This window comes from Pterocles gutturalis, unplaced genomic scaffold (genome assembly GCF_000699245.1).
Source record: "Pterocles gutturalis isolate BGI_N339 unplaced genomic scaffold, ASM69924v1 scaffold16291, whole genome shotgun sequence".
Lineage (NCBI taxonomy): Eukaryota > Metazoa > Chordata > Aves > Pterocliformes > Pteroclidae > Pterocles > Pterocles gutturalis.
This window is the reverse complement of record NW_010103332.1, coordinates 1-12,341: the sequence shown is the minus strand read 5'-3', so window position 1 is coordinate 12,341 and position 12,341 is coordinate 1. Positions and strand designations below refer to the sequence as shown.

The following is a 12,341-nucleotide window of genomic DNA, read 5'->3' as shown; positions in this document are numbered from 1 at the left end:
CATTCGTACCATGGTAAAACTCTCATTCTAGCTGTCTTGAGTGAAGATGAAGGAAAAAATAAACAATGACATCAGGATCTGCCATGGTGATACCAAGTGCCTTCTTTGCATGAAAATAAAAGATCTGATAAAAATCAGAGTAAAATCATCAGGACTGGTTATCCTGTTAGACACCGTTTTTGTCTTCTTCCACTTGCAGCTGATAACTCGGCTGCTTACCACTGTGTGGCGCTTTCCCTGATGTTCTCATTCACTCTTACTCAACTTGTTCCAAAATAGCCTTAAGTGAGGAGCTTGGGAGGCTCGGTAGGAAGATTACTTCAATGGCTGACCAAAGCAACAAACGTCACCAGGAAGGGATCTCCAGCCCTGAGCCAGTCACTGCTGCTCCCTTCTGGGAGCAGAACTCCAGGCCTGGAGCTGCTTGTGGTGCTCAGCGCATCTCCAGTCCCACTGACTTCACATACGATACACCCCATGTCCCTTGGGTTTGAGTCCTTTCTGGGATCAGGACTTCACTTGACTGCACTGTCTGAGTGCTTCAGTAAAGCAAGGAAAAATGTTTAAAACCAGAGCTTGCAAAGAAGCTTGTTGCTGCAGAGCTCTGCATGGAAACCAATGAGCTCTGCTTGTCTGGAACAGGGTCTCTATTGCACAAGAAAGCCCTTAAAATTTTGCTTTTTACCCCATTTCCTTTGCTAATGCTGGGTAAGTCAGCAGGGTGGGTGTTCCCAGTGACTCTTCTATAGCTCAAGCTCTGCATCTCTGTTAGCTTCACAGAGATTTCTGGACTATGCTGTCTGGTCCTTGCAGGGCAAAATTTGGAGTGGGCTTGCACGATGCTGGCTGAGATGTGTTGCACCTCCTTCCTACACCAGATCGCTTCACCTCTTCCACCAGCTCAGCAGCAGCAAATTTCCTGGAGAAATTGGAGCGCATTACTCAGCCACTCAGCATGGCTCTGTGCAGAAGGTCCAGAGGACCCCCACCCCTGGTCTCCCAGCTCCACACCAGGAGTGACCAGGGATCACAGACAAGTTTTCCTGCTTTTGACCGACATCAGGTTCAAATTATACCTAGCCTTAAATTCAACAGTAGCTTGTTTCTTATAAAGCAGCAACAGTGCAATAGGTACTAGCATTAAAAACTGAATGATGGCGTGTAGGTTTCAGAGTTAACACACAACCCAAGGTACCCCATCTCCAAGAGCTGCTGTCTGAAATCATGGAATTCTTCAGTATAGCATGACAGTGACATAGCTGGCTCTGCAAAGCTGCACTTCTGAGGCAGGGTAGAACAGAATAGAAAAAACCAATTTTTTTTTTTCTTTTTTTTTTTTTTTTTTTTTTTTTTTTGTTAACAACCCCAAACCTTCAGTTCATCTTCTGAAATGCAGTTGTCAGAACAAGGCCGAGATTCTGCAGAACAACCCAGCTTCTGCTTGCTCCCCCAGGCACCAAGGTTGGGGATGCAGGTCCTTCCAACAAGTTGACTTGAGATGTTCAGCTTTTTTCCTTGTAACACATTGTGGAAAGAGGTTTGGAGACACGTAGGAGAAGAGGAAAGAAAAAAAAAAAAGCCTTGGCCAAACAGAGTAAATTCTGAGAATGAAAAGGCCCAGACAGCACAGCATGCAGACTACAGATCCGGCACAGGTATTTGCCGCCTTTCAAGCCACCGATGGGGTGGCATGGAGAAAGATGAGGTCCAAAGAGTGATGAAGCCAGTGTTGAGCCCAGAGGAGGCTGTTTAACCAAGAAGGGGCATGAAGGAAGAAGAAAGTGATTAACGCTGGGACAGGAAATAAAAAGATTGATAAGGGTGGCGAGTAAGTAAGCAGACACTTTGTAAAAGTGATCAGGAATTTTTGCTTTTGGAAAGAGGAAGCTTGGAGCCTCCCTGGAGCAGCTACAGGAGCTGGCTTCCTCCTCCTCCTCCTAGTCCCAAGACACAGCAGGATGGCCTGATAGAGATGCTTGCCTGGCTGCCCCAGGGCAGTGCTGGAGCCACTAACCAGCTACGGAGCTGGGAGAAAAGGATGTTGCTGTGTTTAATTTCTGTGCAAAAATGCCAATTTGTAACTGGTATTTTAGTTCCTAGGAAACACAACAAGTTGGTGTAATCTCTGTAGCACTTGCCTGATATTTAATATAACAATTTAATAGCACTCACACTACTTAATACACAGGCACGGCTTACTGTAATACAGAAAAAAAGATTTGCAGATGGACTAAAACTTTACTGAGTAAAACTCAGTAAAGCTCTGACCCTTTATGACTTTTTGGGCAATAATGCATTATTTATAGAAATTATCATACATACTTTGAATTCTGTTTTTGAAAGTTAACCAGAGCAGAAGCACCATCACAACCTACAGACTTTCATATCACACAGGCAGGCATGAGGACTGTAGTTTTATTGCATATGTAATTCACCTGTCCCCATCTGTAGCCTATGAAGACATTATCATTGCACAATACGAGGATTTAAATACAGGGAGAGGACTACAAACTAGATACGGGGCAACTCTTATGGTATTTCATTGCCCAGAGAAACCACCATCACCTCTAGGTACCTGTCTTGATCTTTTAGCTGGAAGAACTTCTTATCCCATATCTCTCACAGGTTTCCAAAATAGGGCCCTCAATGACCTCTTATGTAGAATATACTTTGTTCAATTAGCCCAGCACGTAATGCTTTGTTCTCATGGATTTTGGAGCTACTCTGATGAGCAGTAAGGCAATTGAGACTTAATTTCATTATTCATCTCAATATGTTCCTGTTGTATTCAGAGAACAGACTATGGGCCCTCCTGTGGCTAATTTAGCACCTGCAAATCCCCATGCTTAAAGCCAAAGGCTGAATAACCTGCTGAATGAATTTGCACGAACTATGCACAGGTTAAATTGTCATTCTTGCTGGGAAGACTTTTTTTTTCTTCAGAAACTTTGTACTCTCTTTCCTGTCTCAAAAGCAGACCATCATGTTCTAGTCCTCCAAGACCAGGCTGTACACCACAATTTCTTTTTTTTTTAATATATATATATATACTCCATTCATTTTGACAAAATCTAAGCAGATTTTGAGGGGAAGCAAGGTACCTGGAGGATCTGGGCCATCCTCAGATTGGAGATGTTAACAGCTACCTCCTCAGCTGCCATGGAGCATGCACTGCAGTTAAGCAAACACTGGCTATTTAAGCTAAAATAGTTTAAAAGTTCCTAATTCCTTCTTCAACTAAGTCAACAGACTCTGCACTGATATGGATGAAGACTGATCAAAGAGCCATTCTGCTGTTTCCACCACAAACGTAGGAGTGTGAAATAAATATTTAAGAGCAGTAAAATCAAAGACTTTTTGTCTAAATTTGAAAATACTATCGTGCCTAAATCAGATGATGCAACAGTTGCAGAATTGCTTAGCCTTATCAGCTGTGCTTACTCATTCTTACTCTTTGTACTCTGCAAGATGCTTCAGAGGTTAGTCATCATTACCGCAGACAAGCAAGCCTCAACAGCAATTTGCATGTTTACCCTGCCCCCTCCACATTTTGTTTCAAATTATGAATTTCAGCCTCTTGGAAGACAATGGTAGTAAGATTCTGTACCTTAAATCACATGACCATAACATACACTGATGCCACTTTCTTGGCACAGTAGCAAGACTGTTTTTCTTCAACTATATAACCAAAGCTGGAAACCCCTCTAAAAGCTAATTTCTGAATTCAGTTTAGGAATTTTTTTTTTAACCACTGAGTATGCATGACTGAATATTTGTTATGCAACCATAACAACTGTCCTTTTCAAGAAAGATTCCTGCATAATGGGAATACAGAGAATCCAAGGCAAACATGACTTGATCTTAAAACTTTAATAGTAAAAAAAGTGTAAAACCAAACACACTGCTGAAAACTTATCAGTAAGAATGAGAATTTAAGTGTTCAAATTCAGAATAGTGCAAATTTTCTTCACTCCCCTCCCCACCTCTTCCAAACTTAAATCACTTTGGTTAAGATACTCAGAAGTATTGGCAAAAAATGAACTTTTGACTTACATTTTTGGCTGCATTATTTCTAACACATACAGCTTTACTTTCAGTCTTTACAAATAAATACTTCTCTATCAATCAAACAGCTGAAGAGCTCACTGTCACCTTTACTTACATCTGGTTTTATAACATTGACACTGGTTTCAAGATGATTACAAAACTGTCTCCCCAACAGGTACCATACTTCTTAAAACAGCTGAGCTGACCCAGTCCTGATCTGAGGACCTAATTTCTTCAAGTACTCCTACAAAGCATGATTATTTAGGTTTTAAACATCTGAGGAAGCATCTTGTACCCATGAAATTACTCACAACAAAGCAAGATTAGAATTGGGGTCCACTCTGTAATACAGGCTTTGTGCTATTTCCTGCTACAAAAAAGCACAAGCAGCAGTTACAGCATTCCCTTAGAAGAATGAAAACAGCCAGCACACTGTTACCTTGCCTCAACATCCTTTCTGATGGGTCAGTCTTTAACCGATGCCTCTAACTATATCTGAAGCCATGTAAGATTGGAAATGAAGAAAAAAAAATTGCATAATACAAAAAGGCAAATCCATAAAAGTTTACAAGTACACCATAACCACAAAATTGGAGTATTTCTAAAAATTTGGGTTCAATGAAAGATACAACAAAACTAGCTTTACTAGTTAAATAAATTATTGCTCCATTTGACTCCATGCAGCATTGAAATGAACTCAGAACCCTTTTCTCTTTAATCTCTCATAAATGATCGATATTGAAGAGAACATGAGGCTCAGATTTACTGTACATTGCACTTCAACTTTAAGACCTAATACTTGCTATTTAGGTCTCCTGTGGTCTAAGCTATCAAATGAATATGTTGTGCTCACCAGAACTAAGTATTAAGAAACACCAAATGTTTAATGTAGTGACATAAGCACTTTTTTTTTGTTAAGAAGGCAATCACAGATTGCAAGTTCTATAGGGTTGCAAAAAAACAAGTAGTGATCTCTTTCAGAAACTGAACTGAGAAAACAAGCTATTCACTACTTTTCACATACACTTTAAATCACATTTCAAGCCTGCTTCTGTTTCCAACCATTTCAGTCAAAACCCTGACTCAACCAGAAGCAACTTCAAAGACATCTCCAGGAGGAAACTGGAGATCTAAGGAGTTGGGGGCGCATACTCAATGGCCATGCAGTGGCCTGCAGTGCATGTTTTTTCAGCAACACCAGACATTTAAGATACTCAAGACCTCCTTCAGTGAGATACTGAAGCATACATCTGAAGCTAAGCAAGAATACCCACACACACTTAAAATTTCTTACTGAATTGGGGCCAGAACTTGATTCTTTCAAATCTGACTGCAAGCTTCATAAGTAATGAAATTTTCAGTCAGATTTTCCTAATAAAGTTCACATTAGAACAAGATTGTCTCCAGTGTTCACCTATCGTACTGAAGTAATTTAGAAGTTCCAAACTAAGTGACTTCCAACTTTTCCTCCCTCCAACCCTTTCCACCATCAAAGACAAAAACTTAATGCAGCATTACAAGTAAGGGCATGAATCCTTCATAAGACTCCTAAAAGCATTAGTGCAATGCCTTTAATCTGTTTTGATCACTCTTATTTTTAAATAACCCTATTTTTTAAAGATTTGGATAAATACTATTCCTATTAAACCATACTTCATCATCGTTAAGCACCATCAATCTACTTCCTTTGGGCACTGATACAACAGCTTGTAATTAAATTTCAGTTTCAAGGCTTTAAAATACGGCAGCTGCTTCAATAACTTACACTGGAATCTAATACTTGGAAAACTGCCACTTAGCCTGAACAGTTGTATGCAACTTGGTGTTAAACTCTTCCAGAGAACAGCCATACGCAAATGCTTATGCGGTAAATCAGAGTAAGATTTCAAGATAAGCAGTTAATTTCACTTGGCTATTCTAAGAGTGGATTAATATTTTCTTTTCCACAAGTCATTTGTGCAGTGAGCCCATAAAGAGATTATTTTTTCTAAATAATCTTCAATTTAAAACAGGAACACATCTTCGTAATGTTGCTTTCATACTGGCACTGTGCTCTCTTCTTCAAAGATTTAGTCATTGTGTGGTTTCTCTGGAATACCCTATGGACAAAAAAACATCAAACATGTTATATTTTAATGCCATCTGATAAGTAACTACATTATGCAATACTTTAAATGATTAAATAGTCAACTAACTTTGGTTAGGCTGACAATGACTTAGCAGACATGGCTTCTTACAAAAGCTCAACAAGGATGCGCTTCTTAACTGTGGACAAAAAAGTCACTATGGGTCTGTGCTGCCTCAATTAGTGCATCTGCTTTATAAGACTTTGCTGGCTTTCCTCCCTATCTCAGTTTATTTCTTAGCAGAAGGTACACCGTGCTTCACTTAATGGGAATTAATTCAGTTTAACAGCCCTCTTTCAAACTATCTTCAAGCATTAGTTACTTTATTTTCCAGTCAAAGCCTGGTATCAGATAGACTTACTCACTTCCTCCCAAACCCCTTCTCTAGTACAAACCCCTATAACATGTCAGCGTAAGAAATTTAACCAATTTTTTGTTAAAACAAAGCTTGTAATACGCGATTCCCATTCTAGAGCCAAAACTCAAATGTATTTCCAAGTATTAAATGCGTTCACAGTTCTGCAGCCTCAAGCAGCAGCAAATAATAGATATTTGTGAGGTCCAAGTTCTGAATACCATCCTAATTTTCAACATCTGGTAAACTATGGTTACAGCCCAAAATGAACTGTTGCCAACCATTTAACACAGCTGATGAGCACTGACTGGGAAATTTTAGGTGTCATAATGATCAGCAAGAGCTGATGGTGGCAGCAGCACCTTCCCCTTTTCTTTAGAAATCAAGGTGTTAAAAGATTATGTTGGATTTCATCCTCAAGCTGATAGCAAAAAAAAACCCAGAGCCAACAAACAAAACCCAAACCCCTCTGCTAACAGCAGGTTTGCATAAATGTAACAGTGCACTTGTCTACTGCACGTAAGCGCACTTGAAATCCAGCGACTGAAAAGCAGCAAGCATCTCCCAGCTAACGTTTCTCAGGATGGGAGGCGATGTCTCAGGGACACTTCACATTCTACTTCTAATTTCTTTAATTTCTTTTCTAACTGACAGTAACAGAAGAAGCAACGCAACTTTACTCCACTAGAATTTATTTCCACAGGTGTTGCCTTCTACTCTAGACATGCCCAGAAAATATCTACTGTTTGATCTGCAACTGCCAAATGCAACCAAACAGCTCAGGTACTACAAAAAATAACTGTTTTATTTGGGTTTAGTTTTAAAAAATGCAATATACCCTCTTCTTGCCACATTCACAATGGCTGACAAAACAGATATGCTTTTGGGTCATCTCTATAGAGGAAGGACCTAGTAGAATGAATTCTACGATTCTGGTTTAGAAGTGGAATTCTTTGAGTTTCCAGCACTGAATGCTTCACAGTGACTTGCAGAAGTGTTCTTACGAAAATATTCGGCTTCTCAAAGTTTTTCCAGACTGAGTAATGGTAATTTAAAACACATGAGAAGATACTTCTGGATAACCAGAAAAGAATGCTTTGCCTTGCCAACTTCCCTCTTTCTTTGGAAGGAAGATGACAAGATTGACAGCAAAGTTGTAGGCAGGAGCCGGTCTTGCCTTACCTACATTCAGGTGAGATGCCAGGTGAAAAGAAAGCAAAGGAAAAAAAGAAAAAATCCTATGTGCCTAAATTTATTTTAGCTCTTTCTTCTTTAAGGCTCCCTTCCTTTGATTTCTAACATAAGAAGCATAGCAACAGCAAGTGCTGCATATGCCGAGCTGAAATACAGAACGGTAGCATACAACTGACCATAATTTTACTTTGAGAGTCTGCTTGCAAGAGCAAAGCTTAAATAAAACTATAGTAATACATCTTTTTCACTTGATGTGAGTGACAAATTCAAAAAGGAAATTATGACCTCTCCTCCCACCATACATGTAATCCTAAGAAAAAACAAATGCAGAGAGTATGTACCACCGGGATTTGAAGAGGCAGTAGTGAGCTTGTATTTTAAAGAAACAAAACTGTGAAGTTAAGACTGTGACCATGGTCCCAGGAAATCTGTAACTTGGTATCATGTCAGCATGAAAGAAAAACCGGAAGAACAGAAGTAGATTTGCCCCAAATATTTTTTTTAAAATAGCCTTTTCTACAACAGGTTACTGTTAATTTAGTGTAACTGAGAATCGATACTAAAAAAATTGATCTTTAATGTTAGCCAGTGACGGTCAAGCAACAAGGCTGTCTTCCCCAGCTTGTCTGCAAGACTGTCTGCAGCATCAAGTTCAGACTATCCACATGAGAAGTACATTTGCACGTATCCACTGGGTCAGAAAGGCAAGGCAGAAGAGACAGGTAGCCTGTTCCAGGCAAGACAGCTAGGTTTAGACTAATCTTGTTATTCATTCGTGGTTCAGTCACAAAAAGCAGCCTTCCCCTTACTAAACAGTTCAGAGACTAGTATTTCAGGAACTCCCAAGTCTACAAATGCACTTCCCTCAGCAAAAATTAAAGGCATCTAAACCACAGCAGCCTTAGAGAAGTGAAGTACTTAAAAGATGTTTTCCAGGATAATGGACTTATGCAGCAAAGAAACAGAAGTTAAATCAATTCAGTATTAATTATTACTATCCGTCAGCGTTAGAACACTTTTCACCACCAAGCCTTAGGCTGATGTGCAAGCACATAGCCAGCTTTACTCTTAAGTATTCCACAAGGAAATAATTACTTAAGAACCTAGCAAATGACATAGTCATTTACAAGATATTATCCCATATATGGAGTGATACTTGAACTACGTCTTAAGTGTGAGTGTATTTGATTCTCAAGTGGTGGAATTTAATGCTGTATAAGGACTCTTCCTTTCATCTACATAACAAAAATACTTCACCGCATAAATAATTAGAGAAAACCCATTTGTGTCTCAGTTTTCTAGCTACCTTGGATGTTAATTCAAAGTACTGATGGAGCAGGAGTGATTAAGATTCTTACCAGAAGTGACTACTGATTCCTGTCTTATTTTGGCTGTTGATGGAAAAAGTTAAATACAGAGGATACTCAAACAATCACTACGACAATTCCCACTCTACTGGCAACACAGGTTGTACGTTTACATTTCAGCTCTTGTGAAGAGATATATTTATTTCTGTCATTTTGTGAGTCATACCCTTAAAGGCATAGTTTGTTCTTGGACTAACAACAATGGAAGGTATTTGGATTGTTAAAGGAAATGCTAATTATACAGTAATTACCATAGCCAGTTGGCGTCCTATGTTTCCTACAGTCACACCTCCTGAGAAAAATATACACGGAAGCCAAGAACGGATATAAAGAAAATCCGGGGATGTATACCTAGTAAACAAAAGGAAATAAATTAGAGACAAGTTATTATCATCACCTTACATACTGTTAACAAGATGCTATAGAATTCTCTCCCTGAGCCCAAACAAAACCAAACCAGTAACCCAAGAAAAGAAACAGGGAGACCAAATTAAGTCTGTGAACTTAATAAGCTTCAATAAGCTTCCAAAACCCAGTGTCCTAGCCAGGAAGGTTTAGAAATTCTCTCTCCTGAGAGACAGTTAATGATATACCAAGTCAGCAGAAGTCCAGTTTGCTGACCTGTTATCATTTCAACATACATCCCAATTTGTCTGCTCCCCACCTTCCACCCCAAGTTCTCAATCTGATCATCTGGAACAACTGGGCAATTAGCTGCCTTAGACAAGTCTTATTATAAGAATATGCCAAACATGCTAATAACTACCTTTCAGTGCATGTGAACCCCCAATTTTTAGTTAAGACAAGAGAGCTGAAACAGTCTTTAAAAGTGTAACTTACTGATAAACACCATTATATACAAGAAACTGGGTTATCAGAGTTGCTACAAAGGCTATTGTAATTCCAAGTCCGAGACCACTTCTTGAACGATCAAATGTCCACCAAAGACCCAGTGATAACGCTGCTAGAGTCAGGGACAGCTGGACGTTGTTTGCAAAATCTAGTTTCTGGAAAAAGATGTTAAGGACAATTCTTTTATGTCTGCAGACATCCTACTGCTGAAACTGAAAAAGGGAGAACTCAATTTGAAGGTGAGCATGATTCTGTATCTCTAAATACATTATGTTAGGATCTGGTTTTCAGACCTGCTGAGCAATCTTGCAAAGTCAGCTCTTGCTTACTTTGACTGGAGTGTGAGCGCAAAGGCAACATCAATTTTTGTCACACTGAGCATCTAAAGAATATATTATGTTGTAACATATTTAACTTTTATGGATTTTCGTCTCAAGTAACCCAGTTCTGCCTGCTGATTTAGGTTTTCTGCTCAAACCATCACTATTCAATGCAACACTCTTACTGAACAGTGCAGTGTACCTCACTAGTTGTGTTAGCTATTAGATTTAGACAACATATAGACTAAAATAACACAACTTACACTGTTACATTTGCAGTTAAACCAGACATACTATGATGTCTATCCCTTCCCTCTCCCAAAACCGCCCTCAACTACTTTTAAGTGAACTGTGTTACCTGTCTTAAAATAGATGCTGCAGTAGTGTACTGCAGGTCTCACAGAAGTTTATGTCTCTGCCAACAGCACCATCCTTACCTTTGTAATTCTCCCAGCCGTGACTGGGAGAGACTGTTTCATCACAGACTAAGCACATCAAGGAACAATGTAAATTAGTTCAAGGATACAGCACTTGCATGGTTAATGCCAACGAAAACTGCTATACATCGCATTACGCTGGCCCACTCTCTCTTGAATTTGTGGGGTTCCCCAAGGTGCCTGTCAATGCAGGGATACAGCAGGCCAACGACAGCTGCAAGAGAATTAAGACTGCTTGTACTGACTGTTATACAATTATTACTTCAATATTACTAAATATTAGTTTGGCAAATAAATGCTTCATAAAGCAGTGAGGTGCTTATCACTCTGCTGTAAGTCTGATGAAGAAGAGACAATTATTACCCGCCATACACTTTAGAAAAGAAAAACTCACCACTCTAACAAGCAATATTCTGTTTGAACCTCTAAAGCAAGAGACACACATTGCAATGTTAAGGTATCTGACTTCAAGCTCCTTTTCTCCTATAAGCACGTATCGTTTGATGTCTTGAGCAGACACTGGTTTGTACCAATAAATAACAAAGCATAACAAAAAGCGTAACTACAGTGAGGAATGGAATATGTGTTTATTACTCATGTGCAGGGCAGACAGTTTTATGAACTTATTAGCTGTGAATCAGGCCCTGAATTATGTATTTGTCTGGACTCAAAAGTTTCTCAGCAGAGCTGCTTTATCTCCTTCTGCTGGGCTGTAAATCAGCCTATGCTGCCATCCAAATCAGATTAATTTTGATGCCAAATAGAAGCAGAACTGAACTTAAAGAAGCACCTGCCATCAGTCATATTTATGTCAGGGAAAAATAACTACTATTAACTAGACAAAGCTTTTATCCTCATATAGCATTTTCTCAGCCTTATCAGTCTGCAAATTGGTTGTAGAAGAAAAACACAGACTACTGTTAGCTCAGTTGCTAACACAAACAGTAGCTGAGTTTAATTCTAAGCCTTGCAACTCCATGCGTTGTCACCGTGACAACTCCAGGGTTAGATGTGTTGCTTTATGTAACATCTACATTTGCTTGCTTCCTTTCCTAACCCTTTCTTTCCCTTCCTTAAACCCCTAAGAGGAATAACTTATATGTTAAGAAGATACAAGACATGCCATTTTAAGAAAAATGTATGATCTGAAGCTGAAACAGCTTCTTTACTTTTATGCCATTCACGAGGACTTTTACCTTACAGTAACAGCTAAATCCCAAAGCTTAATCCAACTGTGACAGGACTATGAAACCTCTCACTGGAGCATACCCCGTGGCAATCTTTACGACAGAGTTTATCATTCTTTCCAGTTTATGGTTTATCATTCATACTTCCTTACTATGAGGTCCAAGTAGCACATAACACTATCACTGCCTTAAAACAAACAGGAGAGTTGTTTAAAGTACTTTCACTGTGATTTAAAAAACTTACAGTGGGTTTATTCCTGAAGATTTGACACCTCTGTAAGCCCCCCACCCCCAACCGTTCGTCAAAGCTTTATTTTGTTTTGACAAGGAGAGGGGCGGGTTTATTAACACTAACGCACCGGGAAAACGCCGGCTACTGCGACAACCACACCACGGCCCGGCTGTTGTGGGACATTTTGCGCTGCAGACCTGGAGGCGCTCCGGCAGCGGGGCGGG

At 39.5% G+C, this 12,341-nt stretch overlaps 1 protein-coding gene across 1 annotated transcript; it reads right to left on the bottom strand.

Moving 5' to 3' along the window:
- Nucleotides 1-3,851: 3,851 nt before the first annotated feature.
- LOC104459621 (insulin-induced gene 1 protein) lies at nucleotides 3,852-10,912 on the bottom strand (the record flags this gene model as incomplete). The annotated part of the gene is made up of 4 exons (XM_010086690.1): nucleotides 3,852-6,146; nucleotides 9,341-9,440; nucleotides 9,930-10,096; nucleotides 10,788-10,912. Coding segments are annotated over 4 exons (422 nt in total), but the record flags the coding sequence as incomplete, so codon positions are not given.
- Nucleotides 10,913-12,341: the final 1,429 nt, after the last annotated feature.